The sequence below is a fragment of the Mytilus trossulus genome, chromosome 4 (genome assembly GCF_036588685.1).
Source record: "Mytilus trossulus isolate FHL-02 chromosome 4, PNRI_Mtr1.1.1.hap1, whole genome shotgun sequence".
In the NCBI taxonomy this organism is placed as follows: Eukaryota; Metazoa; Mollusca; class Bivalvia; order Mytilida; family Mytilidae; genus Mytilus; species Mytilus trossulus.
In genome coordinates, this window is record NC_086376.1 from 94,402,974 (window position 1) to 94,429,899 (window position 26,926).

At 32.8% G+C, this 26,926-nt stretch overlaps 3 protein-coding genes across 3 annotated transcripts in view; 1 reads left to right on the forward strand and 2 right to left on the reverse strand.

The window, feature by feature from the left end:
• Positions 1 to 903: 903 nt before the first annotated feature.
• Positions 904 to 16,416, reverse strand: LOC134716920 (synaptic vesicular amine transporter-like). Its single transcript, XM_063579938.1, has 14 exons — positions 16,308 to 16,416; positions 13,640 to 13,967; positions 13,085 to 13,143; positions 11,219 to 11,302; positions 10,254 to 10,346; positions 9,330 to 9,419; positions 8,627 to 8,667; positions 7,998 to 8,061; positions 7,295 to 7,390; positions 5,706 to 5,784; positions 4,635 to 4,686; positions 3,691 to 3,754; positions 1,881 to 2,000; positions 904 to 953 (listed from the first exon to the last, which is right to left on the reverse strand). Exons 1-14 carry the CDS (start codon positions 16,414 to 16,416, stop codon positions 904 to 906), a joined length of 1,329 nt encoding a protein of 442 aa, XP_063436008.1.
• Positions 16,417 to 18,780: 2,364 nt separating this feature from the next.
• On the reverse strand, positions 18,781 to 25,316 carry LOC134716382 (M-phase inducer phosphatase-like). The gene is made up of 8 exons (XM_063579355.1): positions 25,198 to 25,316; positions 23,816 to 23,940; positions 22,880 to 22,999; positions 22,323 to 22,439; positions 21,742 to 21,834; positions 20,542 to 20,651; positions 19,575 to 19,692; positions 18,781 to 19,001 (listed from the first exon to the last, which is right to left on the reverse strand). Exons 2-8 carry the CDS (start codon positions 23,918 to 23,920, stop codon positions 18,861 to 18,863), a joined length of 804 nt encoding a protein of 267 aa, XP_063435425.1. The 5' UTR covers positions 23,921 to 23,940; positions 25,198 to 25,316; the 3' UTR covers positions 18,781 to 18,860.
• Positions 18,939 to 26,926, forward strand: part of LOC134716380 (pseudouridylate synthase 1 homolog) — a 37,932-nt gene continuing 29,944 nt past the window's right edge. Inside the window, exon 1 of the mRNA XM_063579353.1 lies at positions 18,939 to 18,977. The gene's annotated coding sequence lies outside the window, so the exon portion shown is untranslated. The remainder of the gene's footprint in view (positions 18,978 to 26,926) is intronic.

Below are 26,926 nucleotides of genomic sequence, written 5' to 3' on the forward strand. Positions count from 1 at the left end.
CCTAAAACAGAGTCAGATTATTACAGAAGCTAGCACCCACATGGATCTAAAAAAAAGAGTCAGATTATTACAGACGCTAGCACCCACGTTGACCTAAAAAAAAAGAGTCAGATTATTACAGACGCTAGCACCCACGTTGACCTAAAAAAACAGTAGCACCCACGTTGACCTAAAAAAAGAGTCAGATTATTACAGACGCTAGCACCCACGTTGACCTAAAAAAAGAGTCAGATTATTACTGAAGCTAGCACCCACATGGACCTAAAAAAGAGTTACCGTCTAACATCATTACACTCGAGATCTGTTTATCCTATGAGTAAAACTTCCTTTACTAAATTGAAATATCCATATAAAAACACAGAGGTTTGTTTCATAATACAAAAATATAAGCCTAAATATTTACAAGATTTTTTCGCCCATTTTATGTAACAAAAAGCAACAAATGTTAAGGGACGACATCAAAAGATCGATGTAGGATAAAAAAAACTTAAATCAAATAGTTTGGGGGTAAGGGGGAGGGGGGTTGGACTGTTGCAAATTTTCGTTATCCTACATTGATTTTTACATATATCCAAATTGAACAATCAATTTTTCCCAAATTAAGTTAAGAGGGGGTTGGGGTCAGTGAAAAAACTATGTGAAATAGGTTTTTTTTTATCCTTCATTGAACTTTTGATGTCGTCCCTAAGCTAGTTTGGAAGAATTCATTCAGTAAATTTGAAGAAAAAAAAGAAAGAAAGAAAAAAAGAGGTACTAGTAAAGAGGTAAATGAACATTTTTTTCGATTTTCAGTTAAATTTCAACATACCAAAATTGTATTCGAAATTGTACCAAAAACTGACAATTTACTAATCCTTGACCTTGAATTGCTTGTAGTTTTTACCTTTGATGACCATTCAGTACTTACCATGAAAAGCCAAGACCCTTTACAATCTGTCCAGCTATTCCGGGACCTGAAGGAAAGACATGTAACGATTTATCTGCTAGACTATTTCAAGGTTAAAAGTGCGGACAATTTCAAAAGGTTAAAAGTGCGATACATTTTTGAAAAAAGAGGGGCGAAAGATACTCAAGGAACATAAGTAACGGCAGTCAAATACTGGGATCGGAATGTGGATAGAATTAAATGCTATCCCATGGCAAATTATTTAGGGAAATTCGTTGTATTGTCAAATAGCTTGGAAAATCCTTAAGCAAAATATGTCCGTCAAAATGATTTAAATATAAGGAGAAAAATATTTTGTATGTAAAAAGGCATTGAGCCATCTTTCTCCAGCATTTGATAATAAAATTTGAAAGTCATACACCGTTCACACTAAGAACAATTAGACAACGAAAATTAAAAGACGATAACTGTGTTCTCGGACCATATTAAATAATCAATATACCATTATTTTTTTTTGTTACAATAATTTGTTTTTCGTATTTTTTCATCATGAACATGCGTTCTACGTTTTTCAAATTAAAGAAACCAATCTCAGTGTTGATTTGACCACACTTCCATTGTAAAATATGTTAAACCAAAAGATCATAACGGGACACTCCCGCACATAGAGGAACACATACTTATCATAGGTACTTGGGGACAGGCCATTCTTTTTTTGCCTTCCTACTTTTTTCCTAAATCCGCTGTATTTTTGTTTTCCATTAATTTCCATTATTTTTACGTTTTATTGTTTTATGTAAACATAAATATAGTAGAAATAATTTGTATTTGCTATTTACTATCAATTCCAAGTTTCCCTATCCACAACAGTCACGGATATCAAGGGGAGGGCTGAAAAAATGGCTTGTCCCCAAGTACCTATGATAATGATACCCTTTACTTTTTACTAATCAAAAAAAGATTCTAAATGCAATTTTACTGTAATTGTCTTTACCTAATCCATACGCTAGGCACACTGCAAGTTGGTTAATGGCATACACACATCCATACATGGCTACATGACGAGTGTCTACTAGCAAGGCTAACAATGGCACTATTGCTGCATCTATTATACCTAAAACATCTTTCAAACCATCATCTTTGTTTAACTCTAATGAGATACGCATTCACTATCGTCGAAGAACTTATGCGGATATGTGTCTCTTAGTTGTTACGTTGCTGTCTTACTAACAGTCATATCATAAATATAATAAACAGCTGCGCCATGAGCAAATGATAAGCCCGTCGTTTTGCGTGTGAATTTTTAAGCAATAATCATAAATAGTTTCTGACATACGGCAAGACATGTGAAACCCCCCCCCCCCTTTTTTTTTTTACAAAAAACTCAAAAACCCAAAAATAAAATTTTGAATCATCACCAAAAAGTATACAGATCTTTAGATTGATATAACTTCCCCCCTTTTTTATTACAAAATACTCAATAACTAAAAAATAAAATTTTGAATCATCACCAAAAGTATGCAGATCTTCAAATTAATATAACTAAGAAGTGTGTAAAGTTTTAAGCAATAATCATAAATCGTTTTTGAGATACGGCTCGACATGTGAAAAAAACACACCCCTGTTTTAGTTACAAAGTCCCGTAACTCAAAAAGTTTTAATACATGTATCATTTTCCACAGGCACTTGTCTCAGAAAAAAATTATTCTTATGTGTTATTTTCACCAAAAAGTATACAGATCGTTTGACCATCATAAGAACAACTATGTTAAGTTTCACGAAATTTAGATAAGTCGTTTATAAGTTACGGTGCGACATATATTTACGCCGGACAGACGATATTTGTATACTATAATACGTTCTGTCAAAATTTAAAAAAATTAATGTACGAAAGAAAAAGTTTTTTAATAACAAATATATGGTACGATAGTGAGAGTGTATCGGATAGTCAAAGGGGGATAACTTAGAACAATTTTCTTGAAAATATATTTCTTCGCACCATTTAATTTTTGGTATAATTAATCCTTCAGGAATACATTTATGTGTAGGTCAAAGTTTATGAAATATAAAACAATTTTCTTATATATATCATAATTGTTGCAAAATATATATGTGTTGTTAGACTTGGAAACAATTTATCTCTTGTATCTCTTGGGAAAGAATTTTACGGTTAATTTTGAAAAATAGACGGTACATACCAAGGGAGTAATTATAAACAAAAGTTAAAAAAAACCACAGCTATCACCATGACGATCAATAAAATTGAGTATGGAAATGGGGAATGTATCAAAGAGACAACAACCCGACCATAGAAGAAACAACAGCAGAAGGTCACCAACAGGTCTTCAATGTAGCTAGAAATTCCGAAGGCGTCCTTCAGCTGGCCCCTTAACAAATATATACTAGTTCAGTGATAATGAACGCCATACTAATTTCCCAATTGTACACAAGAAACTAATATTAAAATAATACAAGACTAACAAAGGCCAGAGGCTCCTGACTTGGGACAGGCGCAAAAATGCGGCGGGTTAAACATGTTTATGCGATCTCAACCCTCCTCCCATACCTCTAGTCAATGTAGAAAAGTAAACGCATAACTATACGCACATTTAAATTTCATTTTAAGAGAGTCTGATGTAAACCTCGAAAAGGATGCGGTTAGGTATATGGAATCTAGATTTTGCAAATATGAAATGCAATAGAACCCACGCTGACTTTGTATGTTAATTAAATGTTTCATAAATGTTTTGTGGAAAAAATAAAAAAATGTTAAATTGAAATCAAAATGACATATAATTATTTACCTAGTCCTAATCCAAATCCAAAATGGGGGACAATTAAATGTGGCAGTGTTGTGGCAAAGGGGATCTGAAAAGAAAAGATAATTATAATTTCATTCGTTTAAACGGGCAGTGCATTAGAGTGAAATTAATTTCTCCTGGGTGTTTCATCATATGTAGCATAGAGGGCGTAATGTTTTCCCGCTTCAAAATTATTTTCGCGGTATTTTATTGCCTATGTTATCATTCAGCACGACATCGTCAATCTGAGCAGTCGAATTTTCTTGGTAAATTTTAATTCTGGTTAAAGTTTATTAAGCTTTTTATTTGGAGAGTTTTTTGTGTCGATACTGATGTTTGAGTTATATATTATATGTGTAGATATATATGTATGTATTGAGATTATTTATCATTAAATATAGAGCATCGGCGTTGTCGTGCGACTATCCACTTTACAAAGTCTTTGGTATTTATTATAGCCTTTTATGGCGTTTATATGCAGAGTGTGTACATATATATATACTTGGATATTTGGTTCAAGTATTGGTTATACTTGGATATTTGGTACAAGTATTGATTATACTTGGATATTTGGTACAAGTATTGATTATACTTGTTTATTTGGTGCAAGTATTGGTTTTATGTCTACATTGATGGGTGGTTTATACCAGGAGAACACGGAAAGTAAAGGCTGTATGTAACTTCTGTACGAGCTTCCGTCTGCAGTATTGTAAAGATGTCGGTGTATAAAATAATTCATTATAATTTGTCATAGCAATTAAGTGGTGCATAAGTTATCTATAATCTTGAGAGAGTGAATTTCCAATTGAACTTTTTTTAACAAATAAAAAAATAATTGAGTGGCAATATGGTATTCAAAGCTTGCAATGTGTTCGTTCGAATTGTTTTACAAACAGATATTAGTAATATACGTTATAAAGACTTGCAGACTGTTAATGTGTACTTACCGATATCAGGCAAATACCGATTAACAACAAACATACTATACTGACTATCCATCTGAAGAAGGAAAATAACAAATTGACACGTTTAGAATTAAGATAGGTATTGTTATTCTACATTCAATTCGGAAACTTTTGTTTTTAGTTTGCAGGTTATTTTGCTCTACAATTCACAGAACTAATATATCCTTCTTCTGACACAACGGTATTATACTAATAAAAGTATATTGTTTAACCTGATAGTACTGATCTAACTGGACAATCTTTATTGGAACTAATCAAGATGACAAATGTCTTCCATGTAAAATATATCTGGAACTAGTGTGTCTATTCAGCTGAATAAAGATTGAAGGTAAACAGTTTCACGATGTGAAATAGTCACGATTGAGAAATGTTGTAGAAATAATAAAGGAACTCATATAAAAAAAGAAGATGTGGTATGATTGCCAATGAGACAACTATCCACAAAAGACCAAAATGACACAAACATTAACAACTATAGGTCACCGTACGGCCTTCAAAAATGAGCAAAGCCAATACCGCAAAGTCGGTTATAAAAGACCCCAATAAGACAATGTAAAACAATTCAAACGAGAAAACTAACGGCCTTATTTATGTAAAAAAAAAATGAACGAAAAACAAATATGTATCACATAAACAAACGACAACCACTGATTTTACAGACTCCTGACTTGGGACAGGCACATACATAAATAATGTGGCGGGGTTAAACATGTTAGCGGGGTCCCAACCCTCCCCCTGGGACAGTGGTATATTAGTACAACATATAAACGAACTATAAAAATCAGTTGAAAAAGGCTTAACTCATCAGATGGACAAAAATACAAGTGGACTTGGCAAGGTACTTATACATCCCGACACAACAATACACAATGAACAGATCTGAGAGTACTCGCAGTTATCTGACAGCTAGTTCAAAGCCACTAACAACTAATAAAAAAATTATGCATCTAAGACTAAACATGTTTGTATTGTTCTGTAGGTGTGATTCTTGGATTTAATTGACAAACAATAAGGATTTCTTATTATTGATCAATTTCAAATATAATAGAATACCTTCCCATTTTTAAAGCAAAGTTCCCGAAGAAATTAGTTCCAATCACATAACCGGCACTGTCCGGGATAAACAACACAGCTAAAAAAAGAATAAAACAATTATTTAAATCTTTTTAAGAATAAAAAAATTATTCAAATCTTTTTAAGAATAAAAAAAAATATTCAAATTTTTTTAAGAATATAACAATATTTCATATATTTTGCACTAAGGATCTTTCCTCCGACTCAACGTTTCGTCTTGGTCGTGCCAGACAAAGCTAATCGGCGAAACACGTGCCCGTCCGCATTGAAATCGGTATCATAAGTTATATATATATATATATATAAAAGTCTATAAAAAGGACCAACCAGCAAATTTACTATGTACCGGATCGTCTAGAATAGGCGATACTATGCAGATAAGGAAAAAATTATATCAGTCTAAAGATTTGCACAACGGTACTGATATAAGGTGTTATTAAACGAAAATGTTGTTATAAAATCGTGTTGACAAATATTTCGGCTCAACAAATGGCCTTCTTCTTGTGTCACAAGTTTTAACAATACTGATACATAATGTATAAGGTGTGAAAATAGATCAGGTGATCACCTGATCACCTGATCTATTTTCACACCTTATACATTATGTATCAGTATTGTTAAAACTTGTGACACAAGAAGAAGGCCATTTGTTGAGCCGAAATATTTGTCAACACGATTTTATAACAACATTTTCGTTTAATAACACCTTATATCAGTACCGTTGTGCAAATCTTTAGACTGATATATATATATATATATATATATATATTACGGCCGAATAGGGGCTTTCAATTCAATAGAGGACTATTTTTCTAGCAAGTCTCTATCTTTTAGTAAATTGGTATGACAAATTTAAACTGTTAATAACTGATGCAAAAACAATAATATGGGTTTATAGGGTTTATCACATTTCTAAGTGCATGCCATAGAGGTTTGCCGCTACACGTCAAATATATAGTCTGTTAATCGTCTACGTGTATTTTAGAGTAGGAGCATACATTTTGTTTAACTATTTGAAAGTAGATGAATAATCGACTATATATCTGACGTGTAGTCGAGTCCTTCTGGAAATTTCAATGGAGATTCTCGGTATCTTTATCACCTTTTCCTAAGTGAGCAGACAGTTTAAAGAGGTCTTATTTTTAAGCCTATCAAGTTAGTGTTAATTTTCATAAACATAGAGTCTATGTTTGACGAAAATGGTCTTCTTAAATAGTTTGAATAGGTCAATAATGGCAGGGTAAGATATTGCAATTTCGTTTATTCATGACGGACAATACTTTTAACCCCGCCGCATGTTTGAGCCTGTTCCAAGTCAGGAGCCTCAGCCCTTTTTAAGTTTGTACGCATTTTTTTTTAAATCATTTATATGTTGAATGTTGCAACTAGTAGACATTCTTTTAGTGGCTAGCTGGCTGGAGCACGCCTCTGGATGCAGTATTTACTCGCTGTGTTGAAGATTCATTGGTGGCCTTCGGTTGTTGTCTGTTCCTTGGTCGGGTTGTTGTTGACACATTCACAATTTCCATTCTCAAATTTATAAAAAAAATAAATATATGTTATCTTACCTAGCTCCCATTTTTCGACATCCATTGTATCAAGAACCCAAATAGGTACTGTTGCTTCTACTGTTGAAATTGACATAGTAGCTAACATAATAATACCTGTAACATTAAAACTGTAAAACATCAGGGATACTAACATATATATTCATACAGGATTAAAAAGTAGTTTTGATACAATTCAAGATTGAAATAATTTAGTTTGGTAAGTGATGTAAGTGACATGACACTTTTGGTGTTTTGGACTGAGGCTTGTTTTTTGGCCTTAAAATCATTGCTTCGTCATTTGATTTTTTATCGCTAACATTGTGCTTTCAAATCTTATATTTACAATAATTATGAAATAATACAACACATCCAAACATTATAATTATGATAACTAATCAATAGATTTAGTAATTTTCGATAGAAAAAAAAACTTGCACAAAAAATGTTTAAAAAAACCCACATTGTTTACCAAGTATTGCAAAAGAGAGATGGTAGATACCAAACTAATAGGTCGAAACGAAATGAAAATGTCATGGAATTGAAAAAAAGGGAGGAACACAAAGGCAAATAACAGTCTTCAATATAGATCATACAAGAATAAAGCCTGAGCAACAAGAATCTCACCAAAAGCCAAGGTGAACTCAGGAGTTCTAAAAAGGTAAAATAAAAAAACTGATCTATATCTGAAATCCTATATTCAGATCAGAAACGTATAACTTACATGCTCCAACTAATATGTATGGGTCTCTTAGAAGCACTGTAATTGTTGAACCATGATAACTTCTCTGCAGGTTAAAGGAAAATATTATTAAAATAAAGTGACTTAATATTCATTTTTAAGTTGTGGAAACAATAAATCAATATCAATCGTTAAAATGCCAAAGATTACTATTTTGATTTATCATAAGCGAAGAGTTGAACGATAATAGTAGCAATATTGAAGATTTCACGCTAAGTTTTATAATAGTTTTTGCTTGATTTCCTGTTGTTTGGCAAATTAGAGTCTTGGTAACAGTCATGCAATTCAATATTAATATATATTAATATTAATTGTCAATACATCTAAGTTTCTGCAACGTTTATTGACCAGGATGAGTGGCGTTAAATTGGTAAAAAGAAGGTATGCTGGAAAGGGGCGTATATTTTGCTCTGCATAATGTCCAGATACGGACCCCTTAAACAGTCAGTACAAAAGGTCATTAATAGGTAGAGAGCAAATTAACTCCATTCACGGGGCAATGGGTTTTACGTCCTCATTCCAACTAGACATGGTTGTGTGTATTAATGTATCTTGGCTTATATTTGCGCACGTAATGGTAAGTAATATTCAAATATTGCATTCAATCGTACCTTTCCTAATATTACTGGTCTACAAACAACGATGATAAAACCTGAAACACATAAAAAGATATACATAGAATCACCAACCAGAAGGAATACAAAGTAGAAGATCATTCATTGATACCTAGGCTAATCGAATTCACAGGGTTCTTAAGTTCGATCAAAGTACACAAGTCCCTTTCAGCTGATGTTAACTGGGATGTTTACTTCTTTTTTTATAATGATGTGTTTGAACAAAAAGTGCGCGAGAGGGTTGAAAAATCATAGACAAGTTTAACCCCGCCACTTTCTGTATGTGTGTCCCAAGCGAGGCTAGTGCTGGTTGCCGTCTTACTTAATTGTGTTTCGTTTAATGGTAATACATAAAAATTCTACCGTTTGTTATCTAAAGTAAAACAATTCAGTTTGTAACATTGGTGCCTTCAATAGCTAACTTTTTTGGGCTTTTGCTTATTGTTGAAGACCGAACAGTAACCTGGTTGGTCGATGTCTTATTTCCACATCTTCTTTCTAGTATGTTAAAGATAGCAAACACAAATACTTCTACCATTTTTACGTAAATATGTAGTCCTGTTTATTTGTTTCATGTCTTCGTGTTTTCTCAAAATATAGGCAATCTTTTTCCTGAACCTTTTCAATCATACTAGGTTCATTTCAGTCCTTTAACAAGCCATAAAGGGAGATAAATATAAAGGGAGATAAATATACTTGCCTATATCAAGGACAACAAATACCATGATCAATAAAAATGGTGCACTGGATCCAACATAGAAGTAAAGCAGACTTCCAAATGGGTAGCCAACTGAAAGGATCAATATGGTATATTAGAGCATGATAATGAAAAAGGTGACAACAATTTTCCACAAACGAGTGGGAGAAACAGTCTTGTAGACAATATGATACAGAATAGACTTTTATAGCTGACTGCGGTATGTGCTTTGCTCATTGTTGAAAGCCGCACGGTGACCTTCAGTTGTTGATGTCAATTTCTGTGTCATTTGGTCTCTTGTGATCATGTGACACATACCAGACTTTTAAACAGTAAGGTTAATAAGGCGTTCTTCTGTAAATCTTTTACAATCATCACATCCTTTTAGACACGATTGTCGCTGTTCTAGCTGCAAATAAATAGTTTTGCTTTGACAGGTGACACGGTGTTTGCATAAAAGCTTTTTGACTAGACTATCAAAAATAACGTTCATCAAGGAACTTAAAACGATTCATCCGGTTTGAGAGTCATACACTTTAAAATGACAAGACAAATGTCTAAAAGGAGAAATTACAACTAGGTATTTGCATGTTTAACGAACATTGCTATATCTTCTATCCTTTATAAAGTAAAGCTATTTATCAGTTACAGCCGATAAACAGGAACAAGTAAATAAAGTTTTTGATTGGTATTATTTTGATGACAAATATCACATTATTATCTTTGCTGTATTTATTTTTAATAGTTATAACTAGTCAGTCAAACTCCATTATACTGGTTAAAATACAGTGACTAAACATAAGATATCAACTAATATAAGAATAACCAGCACACGTGTACAATGATTCGTACATCGTTGAATTTTCGTTTGGTTTTGTTTTAAATTATTTGGAGCGATACTACTATTTTGTAGCTGTAATCACTTACTCAAAACTCCGACTGCTATTCCTCCCATTGCTGTCCCCATTACGCGACTTCTCTCGCCATCTTCGTGATATCGTTCCGCCAGTAAACTCATGCCTGAAGTGAGTTCAATGCGCACGATTAGTTATTAAAAAATACAAGTAAATAAGAGGGACACAGAAGAAATGCCTGTCGATACTATTATTCAGAGGTTTCTTATCCATCTGTATTAAACGCAGATACATTAGCTCAATGCAAACACAGTTGATCAAGACAACAACCAGCTGATTTAAATCAACGTAGAAGATATAAAAAAGACGATGTGGTATGATTGCCAATAATACATCCCTCCACAAGAGACTGAACGAAATAAACAACTACAGTTTACCGTACGGCCTTCAGCAATAAACATAGTCCAAACCGCATAGTCAGCTTTAAAAAGCCCCGAAATGAGTCTTTAGAAGAGTCTTAATTTATTTCAGAAATTTCTTTTGCACAATGAAAAAAAGTACGTGCATGATGTTATAATACTAAATAAATCATTGATGTCCACACAACTTCCTTGAAAGACATAACTTCAACGTGTTTGTTACGTTCGGGGGACGTGTTTTTCGACAGACTGTCGGCGTCCCTATGGGAACAAACTGTGCCCCTCTACTTGCCGACTTGTTTCTTTATTATTATGAGGCTGACTTCATGCAGGAACTTCTTAGGATGAAAGATATATTTTCGCTATATGTTTTAGATTTATGAGTTTGACTGTCCCTTTGGTATCTTTGTCCCTCTTTCATCCTGGTCAAACATATTACTCACATTACTATATGCAACCCCCCCCCCCCCCATTATTATCCAGAAATCCTTACCATTTATTACTTGCATTTTGTGTGATTAAAGACCATATCTGATTTTTTTTAAGTTCTATACCTGAAGCATTAGTTTTTGGCTAACTACCTACAGCGCTTACAGTGCTTTGATTATTAGTACCATACCTGCAACATTAGTAGCTGAGGATCCTAGGCCGTGCATTCCTCTAGCTATCAATAAACCAGGCACCGAAGATGAAATGGAGAATACTGTTTCAACAGAAATAGCAAAGTAAAATAGTAACACTATAATATTGCAGTTGTTATCAGAACTAAAAAAATTTTAACATCAAATATGTTATTCGTGGGCAATAAAGGCGTTATTCAGAAAATAAAAAATGTCCCCAAAAAATAAATATTATCTTTTTGTTCTTTGTTACCCAAACTACGATAACGTAAATGTGTGTCCGTAACTCCGCTATCTCTTTGTTACCCAAACTACGATAACGTAAATGTGTGTCCGTAACTCCGCTATCTCTTTGTTACCCAAACTACAATAACGTAAATGTGTGTCCGTAACTCCGCTATCTCTTTGTTACCCAAACTACGATAACGTAAATGTGTGTCCGTAACTCCGCTATCTCTTTGTTACCCAAACTACAATAACGTAAATGTGTGTCCGTAACTCCGCTATCTCTTTGTTACCCAAACTACGATAACGTAAATGTGTGTCCGTAACTCCGCTATCTCTTTGTTACCCAAACTACGATAACGTAAATGTGTGTCCGTAACTCCGCTATCTCTTTGTTACCCAAACTACGATAACGTAAATGTGTGTCCGTAACTCCGCTATCTCTTTGTTACCCAAACTACGATAAGGTAAATGTGTGTCCGTAACTCCGCTATCTCTTTGTTACCCAAACTACGATAACGTAAATGTGTGTCCGTAACTCCGCTATCTCTTTGTTACCCAAACTACGATAAGGTAAATGTGTGTCCGTAACTCCGCTATCTCTTTGTTACCCAAACTACGATAAGGTAAATGTGTGTCCGTAACTCCGCTATCTCTTTGTTACCCAAACTACGATAACGTAAATGTGTGTCCGTAACTCCGCTATCTCTTTGTTACCCAAACTACGATAACGTAAATGTGTGTCCGTAACTCCGCTATCTCTTTGTTACCCAAACTATGATAACGTAAATGTGTGTCCGTAACTCCGCTATCTCTTTGTTACCCAAACTACGATAACGTAAATGTGTGTCCGTAACTCCGCTATCTCTTTGTTACCCAAACTACGATAACGTAAATGTGTGTCCGTAACTCCGCTATCTCTTTGTTACCCAAACTACGATAACGTAAATGTGTGTCCGTAACTCCGCTATCTCTTTGTTACCCAAACTACGATAACGTAAATGTGTGTCCGTAACTCCGCTATCTCTTTGTTACCCAAACTACGATAACGTAAATGTGTGTCCGTAACTCCGCTATCTCTTTGTTACCCAAACTACGATAACGTAAATGTGTGTCCGTAACTCCGCTATCTCTTTGTTACCCAAACTACGATAACGTAAATGTGTGTCCGTAACTCCGCTATCTCTTTGTTACCCAAACTACGATAACGTAAATGTGTGTCCGTAACTCCGCTATCTCTTAAAGAGATGTATTGATTTAAATGGGAAATGAGCAAAAGGTGGAAATCGGAGTTGTTTTGGTAAATAGAAAAATTGGTATCGGAAGCTTCGGGAAGGTGACAATATGATCGAGTGACACGTTGCAACGCGTGCTACACGTGGGGCAGAATTTGCTCACCCTTCTGGAGCACCCGAGACGACCCTCAGTTTTGTTATGGTTCGTGTTGCTAAGTCTTTAGATTTCTATGTTGTGTTTTGTGTACTGTAGTTAAGCCATTGCGTAGTTGGTTTATTTCGACTTTGGGTGTCTCTTTGGTGTCTTTCGTCTGTCTATTGTAACATGTGTGATATGATACATAATACAAGGACATCCCACTTACATCCTTAACCTCAGATTATCTATAAAAAAATATTACATACCCATGGAAGAAATACCAATTATAATAGTACCTCCGAGCAGCACTATGTTATTTCCAAATCTACAATAAACAAAATAAGCATTGTATTGTGTTAGTTCCTGTAAGCAGAACAATTAACCTGACTTGAGACAGGCACATGAAGTATGGGACCGGGTCAAACATGTTTGTGAACGCTTGCTCCTCCCTAAATGTCGGTTAAAAGTCCATTACAGCTTATAGTATATTATTTCCTTGTTTGTAAACTATGCCGACTCTAAAGCTTATTTATTATCATTTACCCCGATCAGTTGAGAAATAGCACAGGATAAAAACAAAGTGCTTAACCTCTGAGTAGCAAATTGACTAAACTCAGCATGTTAGTACTGTACAAAGTACTAGTATAACAAACAACAAACATACATACCATCGACATTACACACCGATATAAGTGTATACCGAATTGTAGTTCAAAACTTATTACAACTAATAAATAAATCATGTTCAACAAGACTATAATATCATTCAAGTACACTTTAGAATGTCGAACAGCATTAACGGTGAATACTTATATACTTACGAGTTCGCTAAATATCCAGTCAAAGGGTTAAAAACAATCTGAACTAAAGCCTTGGTTGCTAATATCCATCCTATTTTACTGTTTTCTGTCGCTGGATTAAATGACAACGCAAACAGTCTTTTTGCAAAGCTAATGCTTGAAACACTTGTACTTGGTTCATCTGTTGTCATATTGAGGCTAGCGTTTACATATTTCTCGTTCCCTGTCAGACACCTTTCTATCATCTGTTCACTCATACTAATATTTGGAGTGGACTGGTTCTGTACAGTCAAACAGTCCTCCATCATCTGTTCATCCTGGATTACAAGCATCTCGGGTATTATTGGTACTGCAAAACAAAGTCACTTTAGCACTAAAGAATAAAAGCAGGAAAAGATCCGTATCTAATAGACCACTTTCGAGTTCATCCGTCACCGGAAAAAACTCGTCAATTATACGCGCCTTTATCACCGTCATTTGTGCGTTTAGGGGCGTCGTCACTTCCTTCCAATGATGAGCGAGTGGTTGGAAAACTATAAATTCTATATTGAACGAATTATTCGGCAAATTGAATTCTCAAAATTGACAATCAACACTGCTGTCATTAGGGAATTGTCAGTAAGTACATACAGAGCAACCATTATTTCTAGTTTATCCTGCACAAAGACGATCACCAAGACGCTTGATGAACGTAAATAGTGCAGGGATACAGGCGAGCCCCTCTATCTGGTAAATGACGTCATAAAGGCGTGCATAATTGACGAGTTTTTGCCGGTGACGGATGAACTCGAAAGTGGTCTATTCTTAGTTTCCAATATAAGTCGAGGTTCAAATGTTCTACAGTGATATTTATCGATTGGTAACACAGCATGTGGTTTTCTGATTTTTTTTCTATAGTTTGTTGGAACTGAGACAACTATAACACATATATAGTGTTATGATAGTCTCCGGTTGGAAACACAACACATTTATTTATGTCCCATATATACCTAATTAATATAACACAAGTGTTATATTAAGGTATATAGGAAAACAATATTCTGAGTCAAGTGCCTGTGTTTGTTTAGTATGGTTAAAAACTAAGGCTTTACCCGAGAAAGATACTTTAGATTATAGTCTAGGTTTTGCAATTAAAATTTTAACAAACTGGCCTATATTTTTTTCTCTCTCTCTCCAGCCTTTCACTTTTATTGATTTGCCAATGTTTAACAAGCTGATACGGAAATAATTACACTAAATCATGTTAGTCATTTAACGAATTTAGAAGGAAATCCCATATTATTTTCTCTGTGGTAAAAAACCTATTTGACAAGCATATTAAGATATTAATCAGGCGATTTCATGGTAGAACAAACGTCTTAATAGTATTTTCAGGAATATGGAGTGTTGGCGGTTATTTATTACGATTGAAATAAATCAATTCTTCCTAAATATAATTTTCTTTCAGTCTTGGATAACGAATGATAGTCCTTAAGTTAAGATGTCAAGAGGGAATGATGCATGGGTTACTGTGGGTATACCCCTCTAAGAGTTGACAAATCATTTTAATCATATATAATAAAACATACCTCTTATATTGTTGTTATTCATATTATCAGAAGTCCATTACAAGCCTAGCGATGAACTCATGATTTTAACTAGACTCAGTGCTTTATAACTTATGGTACTAGGGTTACTAGTATGCTGTATATAATTGATGAAGACAATGTGCTTGACAATAAATGACTTATGGTACTAGGGTTACTAGTATGCTGTATATAATTGATGAAGACAATGTGCTTGACAATAAATGACTTATGGTACTAGGGTTACTAGTATGCTGTATATAATTGATGAAGACAATGTGCTTGACAATAAATAACTTATGGTACTAGGGTTACTAGTATGCTGTATATAATTGATGAAGACAATGTGCTTGACAATAAATAACTTATGGTACTAGGGTTACTAGTATGCTGTATATAATTGATGAAGACAATGTGCTTGACAATAAATGACTTATGGTACTAGGGTTACTAGTATGCTGTATATAATTGATGAAGACAATGTGCTTGACAATAAATGACTTATGGTACTAGGGTTACTAGTATGCTGTATATAATTGATGAAGACAATGTGCTTGACAATAAATGACTTTTCTATTTCAGTGTGTTATGGGAATGTAGTCTCTTAAACATTGGAACCTTTCTTTCATAATGAAATGAAATTCAATTGCCTTCTTTAGGCTATTGGTACTTTACGGAACGGAACGGAACTGAACGGAATTTCATTTAAGGTATCCAAAGGGGGCATTTATCAAAATTTCGAAAAATCTTTAAAACAAAACAAACTTTAAAATTTCTGTGTTTTACGGTTTTCCATATACAAATTTCGAAATTTTGATAAATGCCCCCTTTGGATACCTTAAATGAAATTCCGTTCCGTTCCGTTCCGTTCCGTAATGTACCAATAGCCCCTTCTTTATGGTGTTGACCATCAACATCTTTAATCGTTAAATCCTTGCCCCCTCTCATGCCCTAGCAATGAGGTTCGAAATTCACTGAGCTCTAACAATGTACCCATTACTTTTTAATGTTTTTTCTCAATAATTGGTGAATGAATAACATCGTAACTATTTATAGATCTTATCTTTTGAGAATCATATTATTACCTCATCCAAAATGAGAAATTTATTTACTAGTGCACTTACCGATACAACTTATTAGTAAATTGTCTATAATATTAGTACAAAACACAATGGCGACAATAAACTTTCGGTCTTCTTTTATGTTAATTAAGTATTTTCCAAGTCTTTCCATTTTGAAACCAGAAGAATCTGCAAAAAAAGTGAGAGAAAAAATAGATATTCTACCATCCTGCCTAGTTAATAGCAGTATTTATTCGCTCTATATTTCGTTTCCATGCGTTAAAAGACCACAAGGTTGACTGAGTACTATTATAGAAATGTGGTAACCTTGATTCTCTTTCGATCGACAGTAAAACCTATTGCCATAGTGGATGTCCTTTTTGCTGTTCGGGATGTATAGATTTGCAGCCATAGTTGGCTCGTGTAGATAGTGTGCAATTGGTATCTGCATCGTGAGGAATCATTGTCCGTGTCCATAGGCGGAATTTACAAAGCAAAAGCAGTCGGTCAAAGAAGGGCACAAATTGAAAGAAAAAATGATAAATTTCGATGAAAAGAGGATGTTAAAAAATATGAGAAAATGTCCATTTATCAAACGGTTTTAAATATTTTGGCATAACCAATTTACCATTGTGACTATTCATTTGTAAAATTCTGAGCAAATTGTTTTTTTGAGGTAACTGTGCGCGTATATAGAAATATTATACTTATAAATCGGGAAAAAATAAATGATGATACACGAGAAGTAGAAATGCACTTTTTTAACTAATTGGTGTCCTTCTTAAAACATACAAACAAAACTAACTTACCAACAATAAGAAGATACGTCCTTGCTAGAAATATTGGAAAGTTGTAAAACCAACAAAAAGAAGATACGTCCTAGCTAAAAATCTGGGAAAGTAATAGTAACAGAATCATTTAAATAGTTTACACCCGATTTAATGTCATAATGGAATCTAAGAGGACAAATATGGTTATAACATATTCAATCAATCGTCAAAATAATCATAAATGGATGTTATAAATGTGTTATATCGAATCGGCAAAATAATGATAAATGGATGTTATAAATGTGTTGAATCTAACTGTACAAGACTTACCATAGCATGAATAATTTGACGAAAAGTTCCTTCATTAAAATCAACGCCATTTTTACAATATGCGAACAAATGATTGACAGTGAGTGTGTTATAAGAAAATGAAAGAACACAATACGAATACTTTAATTTAAATCCAGAAATTAAATACGAAAAGCTGTTTGTGGTGCATAAACTTTTGTTATTGTTCTCATAATTATCTATTCTATTTCAAGATTACATAACCTGTTGGGCTGTTTTGTTCTCAATATACTCCGTGTTTCATTTGGCCTTTTTACACTTTGTTATTTGAGCGTCAGTCTTCAGAAAGCAAAATACGCGCCTGACGCACAATATCATAAGCCTGAGGACAGTTTCACAAAGCTGCTTTGATAAGGTTTTTTTGAAGCTCAATGTTTTTCCTTCACAAAAAAATAATATTCTTACCATAATTATAAACTATATAGTTTAATGGTGCAATTAAAAAGAATAGTAAAAAATAATTATTATGTGCAACAAACAGTTTTCGCTGGGTTTTGGTTTGCTGTTGTTTTTCTTTGCTGCATTGCATGATTTTGGGTTTTCCAATATATTACCTCGAGCATTACTGACTGAGAGACATTGATTATCCAAAATCGTATCTTGGGCAGAAAAAATGGAACCGTTTATGTTATTGCACGCACAAAACATTAACAATAAGTACTAGCACCGTAAAAATACAAAAGTACTTGCTGTTATAAACTAATGACTCGTTTTTTGTTTGAAAGTAAAATCTGAACCCATGTATTTCATCCAGTGGTTGCTTTTCCCTGAGGAGTATGCATCTTTGATTTTTTTATGAATGATTATCGTCGTCGTCAGTTTATATTGTTTACGTATAAAAACTTTTTTTTTTTCAACAAATGTACTGCGAGATTCACTTTCACATATCTTCTGTGTTATATGATCATACATCAGTCTTGAGACGTGTGAAACATCACTGATAAAAGTCGTATGAATAAAATAAAAAAATAAATCGATTGGAGAGCAACTAATCAAAATTACCAGAGCAAGTAAGATAATTTCTACTGCAATTAAACGCGACAGATACCAAAGCAATATCCAAACCCCAACTTGCACTATCAAAATAATAATAACACATACAAACACAGTTGAATGGTTGCAACTAACCATTATATTCAATCTAGTATTTGTAATCTAACTTGGAATTGCTTAAAAGAGGGGCAAAAGATACCAGAAGGACAGTCAAACTCATAGATCGGAAATAAACTGACAACCATGCCATGGCTAAATACAAAAGACAAATATTGGTACACGAGAACCAAAAGAAAACTAAAGACTAAGCTACTAAAGTGCTAGACATAGGCCAAGTTTTATATATATATATATGTAAAGGGGTTTTCAATAAAAACACAAACACAGAATGCTTTTGTATATAATTATTATAAAGAAATGTATGCACTATTATTACATAGCAATGAATTGTATATAAATATCTATAACGTAACAGTCTATATTTAACAATTTTTTAACAATTAAATCAATCGAACAAACGGACAGACTTCTTTGGTTTACTCTTCTGACCAACAGACCATGACTTGGACTTTACACGGAAGTGACGTAGATCGGAGGCATGGCCCTTATCAAGCATTGGCAGGTAACCTTCTGGAGTACAGAGTTCCTGAAAAAAAAGAACAAAACATAATGCATATTGCAAAAATAATTAAATGTATCGAATTATTGTCTAGATTAAGTACACAAGACTTTCAAGACGGAGCCTATTAAATATATACTCCGTACAAAATTTAAACTTAAAGACAATTGTTTCAACTTTGTTTTTGTTTTTATGAAAGCCATCTTTATTGTTCAAATATCTACACATATTTTCATTAAAAAGAGCTTCCATATGTTTTTGGTAGAAGTAAAAAATTTACGTTGCTTAAAGCTTTAGCTTTCAGTTTAATTCATTTCTATGTGTAGTATCCATTCATGCGTATAAAGGGTTTTGTTTAAATAAAAAACAAAAAGGTGTTAGCATTGCTCGTTTAATGACTACTGCACTTAACTTGGGAACCAGTTTGGCATTATATTAATCATAATTCAGTTTTGAGAATAGCCAGTCCAAAACATGTCTAGTATCAAGACTGACGGACGGATGGACGGACGGACGGACGGGGAGAAAAAAATCACATTGCACTTAGAATATATATTTAAAGTATACATTAAAAAAAAATAATAGTGTATATAAACTTACTGGGTATGTCTGATAGAATGATTTGTACCCGTCTTGTAGAAGGTATATCTCAGGGTAAAACAGATGAGGGTAGTTATCAGCATTGGTCTCTCGGTCTTTCTGTCGAAGATTGCGGCACCTATCAAGAAAGATAAAGAACAATTATATAAGAGCATTACAATTTAAAAAAAAAATGTTACATATGATATTAACTTCTAGTAATCTAAACATAGCATAATTTATGCAAAAATAAATGTTTACATTAAACCAACGGATATACCGAAGAAAAGTGATGACTATTGATAGATTTACAAATGTATTGCTATTTTTTTTTTAAACCGTTGGCTATTGATAGATTTACAAATGTATTGCTATTTATTTTTTTAAACCGTTGGCTATTGATAGATTTACAAATGTATTGCAATTTATTTTTTTAAACCGTTGACTATTTATAGATTTACAAATGTATTGCTATTTATTTTTTTGGTTTGATTTTAATGTTTAATTCGTGATCATGATTTTAATTTGATTCATATATCCAGTAAGGTACGTCAATACGTTTAATAAAAAAAAAAATCAGAAATAAGGGGACGTTTATGGTGTTAATTTCTATTATTATTTTTTTTAAATCGAAAAAGAAGGGGAGATCTGTTTTATAATATTGTGTTAGCTAATAGAAAGAATGAAGCATTATTCAATGGATCAGTGAAGCAAGGCTTTGAATCGGCAATATATATGTTTTGTTTTTGTTCGAAGGCTTTGAAGAAATACTTGTGTTTACCGAATAGAAATTTAACTAGCTATAAGAGGTGAAGTTAACTTGTTTTTAAAGTTTTTAAATGAATAAGAAAGTAAAAGATTTAGAGCATGCAGGGATTTGAGTAGTTCTGATAAATGCAAAGCATCACAATTAAGTAGCAAAAACATTCATAAATACTAAATAGATAACTTTGAAAGTATACGTGTTTACATAGTAAATAGTACTTACATAGCTGGACCTCTTTCTATGGAAAACTCACAATGAAAGATCAACACTGAAGGCGACTTGCTGGTAAACAAACGGCTGAGGTCTTCTGGCTTAAACATGTTGTCTGCATTCTAAAATGTTAATTGGTCATTTTACGACAGAACACAACAAGAGGAACAACTCATACATACAAATACAGCAGGCTTTTATTTATATCATTTGAAGAATGGCGTTAATGGGGAGTTTTGTTAGGTGTTAATAGTCAATGTTAAAATTCATTAAAAAAACTAGTGTCGCAGTATTTTAAAATTTGACATATTCAATAGAGATTTGTTTGTTTATTGTAGGAGACAGTATGTTGATCTCTAGCTGTCCTATAAGTTGTGGTCTTGTTTATTGTAGGAGACAGTATGTTGATAGCTGTCCTATAAGTTGTGGTCTTGTTTATTGTAGGAGACAGTATGTTGATAGCTGTCCTATAAGTTTTGGTCTTGTTTATTGTAGGAGACAGTATGTTGATAGCTGTCCTATAAGTTTTGGTCTTGTTTATTGTAGGAGACAGTATGTTGATAGCTGTCCTATAAGTTGTGGTCTTGTTTATTGTAGGAGACAGTATGTTGATAGCTGTCCTATAAGTTTTGGTCTTGTTTATTGTAGGAGACAGTATGTTGATCTCTAGCTGTCCTATAAGTTTTGGTCTTCTTTATTGTAGGAGACAGTATGTTGATCTTGTTTATTGTAGGAGACAGTATGTTGATAGCTGTCCTATAAGTTTTGGTCTTGTTTATTGTAGGAGACAGTATGTTGATAGCTGTCCTATAAGTTTTGGTCTTGTTTTGACTTGATGTCTCATTGAGTAATATCCACATCTTTCTTTTTTATACGTGGCGGATCCAAAGAGGGGGTGGGGTTGGATTATGAATTCATATCATGTAATTTTATTCTTTTATTCACAATATATTAACAGTTTTTTGCTCTGATCCTGACCAATGCCACTATATACAAAATACATATTTACATGAACACTGTGATTTATTGCTGTATATTACCAATTATGTCAGATTGTATGCCATTTAAGGGCCTTGTATTTTGGAAATTAAATATTCGTTTCTATTCTTTTCTATATGCATGTTCACTTTTTGTAAGAACTTCTAACGATATTTCTACCTGAACAAGGCTAGTTCAAACTCTATTGATAAATATATAAATATAAGATCTTACTGTTATATGTCCACCTTGAAACTCGTATGGATATCTGCAGTCAATGATGGAGTAGCTACCAATGTTGTGTGAACCTCTAATGACGTCAGCTAGCTGTTACAAAAATACAGTATATTATTATTTAGGTTATATGTGCCAGATCATTAAAACTCTGACAATACATTAAATGCATCTTTAGATATGTAACTGTTCTTTTTATTATAATAGAAAATGACTCGTAGTGTATAATCGACATATTAAATAATTGCTAGTTGATCAATTTCCAGTGGCAAATATGTAAAAAAAACTGATTCCCAAATTATGAATTAATTATTAATATAAAAAAGAAGATGTGGTATGATTGCCAATGAGACAACTATCCACAAAAAACCAAAAGGACACAGACATTAACAACAATAGGTAACCGTACGGCATTCAACAATGAGCAAAGCCCATACCGCATAGTCAGCTATAAAAGGCCCCGATAAGACAATGTAAAACAATTCAAACGAAAAAACTAACGGCCTCAGTTATGTGAATAAATGAACGAAAAACATGTAACACATAAACAAAAATATTTCAAATAATTTATTTATAGTTACCGTATCTGCTGAAATACATTTGAGGTCATGGCGGGAATCAAACACTGTAGGCAGACGACAGTTTCTGGAACCGTCACCAATCATGTCACCATCTGCTATAGGTTCAATAGCTAGGACCTACAATGAAAAAAAATGCATATACTATCATGTCTTAATAGCTCTTAAAAAAAACCAAGAATGTGTCCTCAGTACACGGATGCCCCATCTGCACTATCATGTTCTATGTTCAGTGGACCTTGAAAATGGGGGAAAATCTCTAATTTGGCATTGAAATTTGAAAGATCATATCATAGGAAACATGTGTACTAAGTTTCAAGTTGATTGGACTTCAACTTCTTTAAAAACTACCTCGACCAAAAACTTATTCTTGAAGCGGCACGAACGGTACGACGGACGAACCCACAGTCCAGAAAACATAATTCCCCGCTACTATCGTAGGTGGGGAATAAAATAATGCAACCCAAAAACAATTCGGTTTTAACTTGAAATATATGCTGCTATATTCATTCTACAAATGGTGTAAATTAAACGTGAAGTAATTAAGTAACGATACCTACCTCCGATCTAGCAGCTTTAAGATCATGGCTCTGTTTGCTGTAGGTACCACTTTTTGGAGAGAACCTCCTCTGACGCTTCTGTAATTTGTCTGTTGGCTTGGCTGGTGAAATGGTGCCATCCTAATAGAAAATAAAAAGATATTATCATATAAAGTATTATAGTGTAAACTTCAAGCATATGTAAATAGGTTATTGTTGTAATTTCAAATCTGGCAAAAACTCGGCATTATCTTCTCGTAAGAGGGTTTTTCAACTGAAGAACCGTATATTTCATTCAGTCAGGGCGCTGAAATGTCTCTGTCCTCTAAATCTCCAAGGTCTTCAAGTACTAGTATATATTATTTTCATTTTTATTAGATGGTATTATTTAAGTTAGTTGTTTCATTGACTCTTTCTTTCATTTTGTGTAATATTTGCTTTTTTTATTCACTATATCAAAAAATAATTAAGCAAGCACGTTGAGTTTAACGTACTGGTATGTTGTGATATTATTTTCAATGTTACGAAGTAAAGTCATATGACTTTAAATGAAAACATAGATTTTCCTAGTAAATCTAAAGACAAAACAATTCTCATTTTATCTTTTTATGGTAATATAAACTTGATTCTACATTACGAATTGCAATTTTTTAGTGTTTAATTCGGCCGTTAGTTTTCTCGTTTGAATTGTTTTACATTTGTCATTTTGGGGACTTTTATAGCTGACTATATATATATATGCGTTATGGGCTTTGCTCATTGTTGACGATGACCTATAATTGTTACTTTCAGTGTCGTTTGATTTCTTTTGGAGAGTTGTGTCATTGGCAAACATACCATATCGTTTTTTTTCTATATTTGTTTAGTTTTCCTATAAAAAAAAAATATTTCAGACTACGTTTAAGTCTATGTTTTACTATCCTGAGAACATCCAATATAAGTATGATAATCACTTACATTTCTGAAATCAAAGTCCATCCCAAGACCAGAGTCATCATCATCAAATAAGGCTGCCATCATGTCGTCACACTTTTGGAAGAAACTGTCGCATGGAAGATCCATAATGGCTGGATATAAAGAACCTATTGAAAAATACAAAATATATGTTGAGAGAATATATGTAAATTACAAATACTATAAGACTTTGAAAAGTGTAGCAAGTTCTATTAAGTTAAATCAAGGAGGTATCATATATAACCTCCTTGATTTTATCTATCTTTTTTTGCAATTCTTTTTTTTAGGAATCTTTAATCCTTCTTTGTTTACGTTTTTTTTTTAATATCGTCTAAATTCGAGTTGCATCTTGACTTATATATAAAAAAAAAAGAAGGTAAGAACACAAATGTATGTACCGCTATGTTTATCAGGCTCTTGGAATAAAATACTTCTCTGCTGGGTCAAGGATGTCAACGGTATAATGTATACAAATCCTTGGCTGGGTCAATAAAATGAAAGAGTGTTATTTATCAAAATTATTTGATAAATGTATCATGTTGTTTTTGAATCACTAATTTACTTTATGAATAAATTTATTAAACCTTATTACGGCAACTTAAAATGTATAGGGAACGAAGGAAAAAAACCGAAGCTGTTTCTATGGTTTATCACAGTTGGACAATATCTCTGAACCTTACTCTTTTATGATAATTTCGGCAGTTTATAATTATGATGCTTTTATTTATATAAGATTAAAACGGTAACAAGACATATCGGCACCCGATTAAAACTTAACATATTTACGACAAGATTATAAAATACAGTTTATTGCTTCGTATTGCCGCTTTGAATAATGGAACCAGATTTTGTAACATTACAACCTCAAAATCTGAAATGGAAATTCGGCTACCTATATATACATATCAAATTGAAATTGTACCAATGAGGATTATGTTTTAAAGTTATTGATTTTCCAACAATCATTTTAGATTCAAACATTATTTTGATTTAAGAGCGTGCGAAAAAGGCAGTTCTCAAATTTCAATGACAAGGTTTAAAAGAAGACTTATATATAAATATTCATATATCTTTACTGTTAGAGAACAAACCGGTATCCTTTAAGTAAAAAAAATAGACTTTTTCATGTCAATAATAACTTCATGCAAATCAATTAATTTCCACATTATGATTATATTATTTTTAATTTATATAATTTAGATTTCAATGTGTGTACCAAAAATTCAATTTCATTAAAAAAAAATATATATAACAGATTGATACACAAATAAAATATATATTTTTTACAAAAACAACAACTTCTGCTTCTGTCTATATATAGAGGACAAGTTAAAATCTTAAAGAAAAAGACAACAGAAATTGATCAAAATGGAAAAAAAACTCACCTGAAAGAATTAACTAGGATGTTGATGGTCGAATACCTGAAACACGTATGTAAATTAAACAAAGGTGAAATCGGTTTTAAATACTGGACAGGAAATAACAACATCCGACCAATAAAAATTGTTTACATGACAATCAACAGAACCTGGGACCTCCGTCTGAATACCCCAAGCTAACATACACCTGGCAGATACCCCAAGCTAACATACACCTGGCAGATACCCCAAGCTAATACCCCAAGCGCGGCACTTTGTCATCTTTTCACAATATTTATTTCGAAATACAAAAATAAAAATAAAAACCATATGTTGATTTTTCCTTTCAAAAACCAATAAAATATAAATTAATAATGATGAGAGTAATTAATATTGTAACTAAATTATTTTTCAAGCAAAAAAAATTTTTTTTTTAATAATTTATTTAGATAAAAACAAATATTTAAACATCTGCATTTTGGATCTATGATATTAAGTCTGTAGCAAAGATTCTTTTTTTTTTAACCAATTCTATAATTTTTAGTGAGGAAACATTGTATACAGGGAAATCGCAGCGTGGAGGCCTTATGCGACTTCTGGCGCAGAGAGAATTAAGATTGTAGATACATGTAGTATAAAGTTTTGAAAATTGATTTGAATCAAGTTTATTAAATCTGAGACAAAATTATCATTTAACAATTTTTTGTTTACATCGACAGTATTTTATATGAATTTCATTTTGTAAAACATTAAAAAGTATTTGTTTTCGTTCATTTTTCTAAATTTTTTTTACATAAATAAGGCCGTTAGTTTTTTTCGTTTGAATTGTTTTACATGGTCTTATCGGGGCCTTATATAGCTGACTATGCGGTATGGGCTTTGCTGGTTGTTGAAGGCCGTACGGTGACCTATAGTTGTTGATGTATGTGTTTGGTCTTTTGTGGATAGTTGTCTCATTGGCAATCATACTACATCTTCTGTTTTATAAATATGTTAATGTTAAGCTTTTTTAGATAGATACTCCATTCTCTAAAACCAATTCACGAAGGCACTGAGAGGGAGGTATGATGATTTCATTAAAATACGATGATTAAAGGGATACTTATACATGAAAGGAGCTCATCTTATAAATGTCCATGCTGGAGTATAATGACACAAAATACAAAAATAGGAGTCTAGAGATCAAAAGAATACCCCTCCCCCCCAATAAAAAAATCCCCAAAACACAAACAATTTCACTTATAAAAACAGAGATATGAGAATATAGAAAGAGATATTTAATAAAATGTTCATAAGATCCCTATGTTGATTTTTTTTAAATATGTGAAAAAGATTACAACTTCACTATAACAACACTATATGAACCCATAGATGAACCCATAACACATTTATGAATGTGCTTAATTGTAATGAGTAACTATCTATCAAGACGTGTCGCCATTTTATTATAAAGAAAACAGAAAGTGTGCCAAAGTGTTGACACAAGAATTATGTCCAACCTAAATTAGGCGTGTGCCTTTTAAAGGTATTTAATGGTTAAAACAACAATATCTTAATGGTTCCGGAAACGCTGTAATATTCGCTAACAACTTTTGGCACCATTTCTTATACTATACCGGCATTTTATCAATACAATGTATTTATATACATAGTTCAAGAAAAAAAAATTAGAAAACATTTTTTTTAATGTTTTTATGATTAAAAAAAAAAATCTTAAAACTAATTGTGACTTTTTGTCCTGTGACATTTTGTCCTG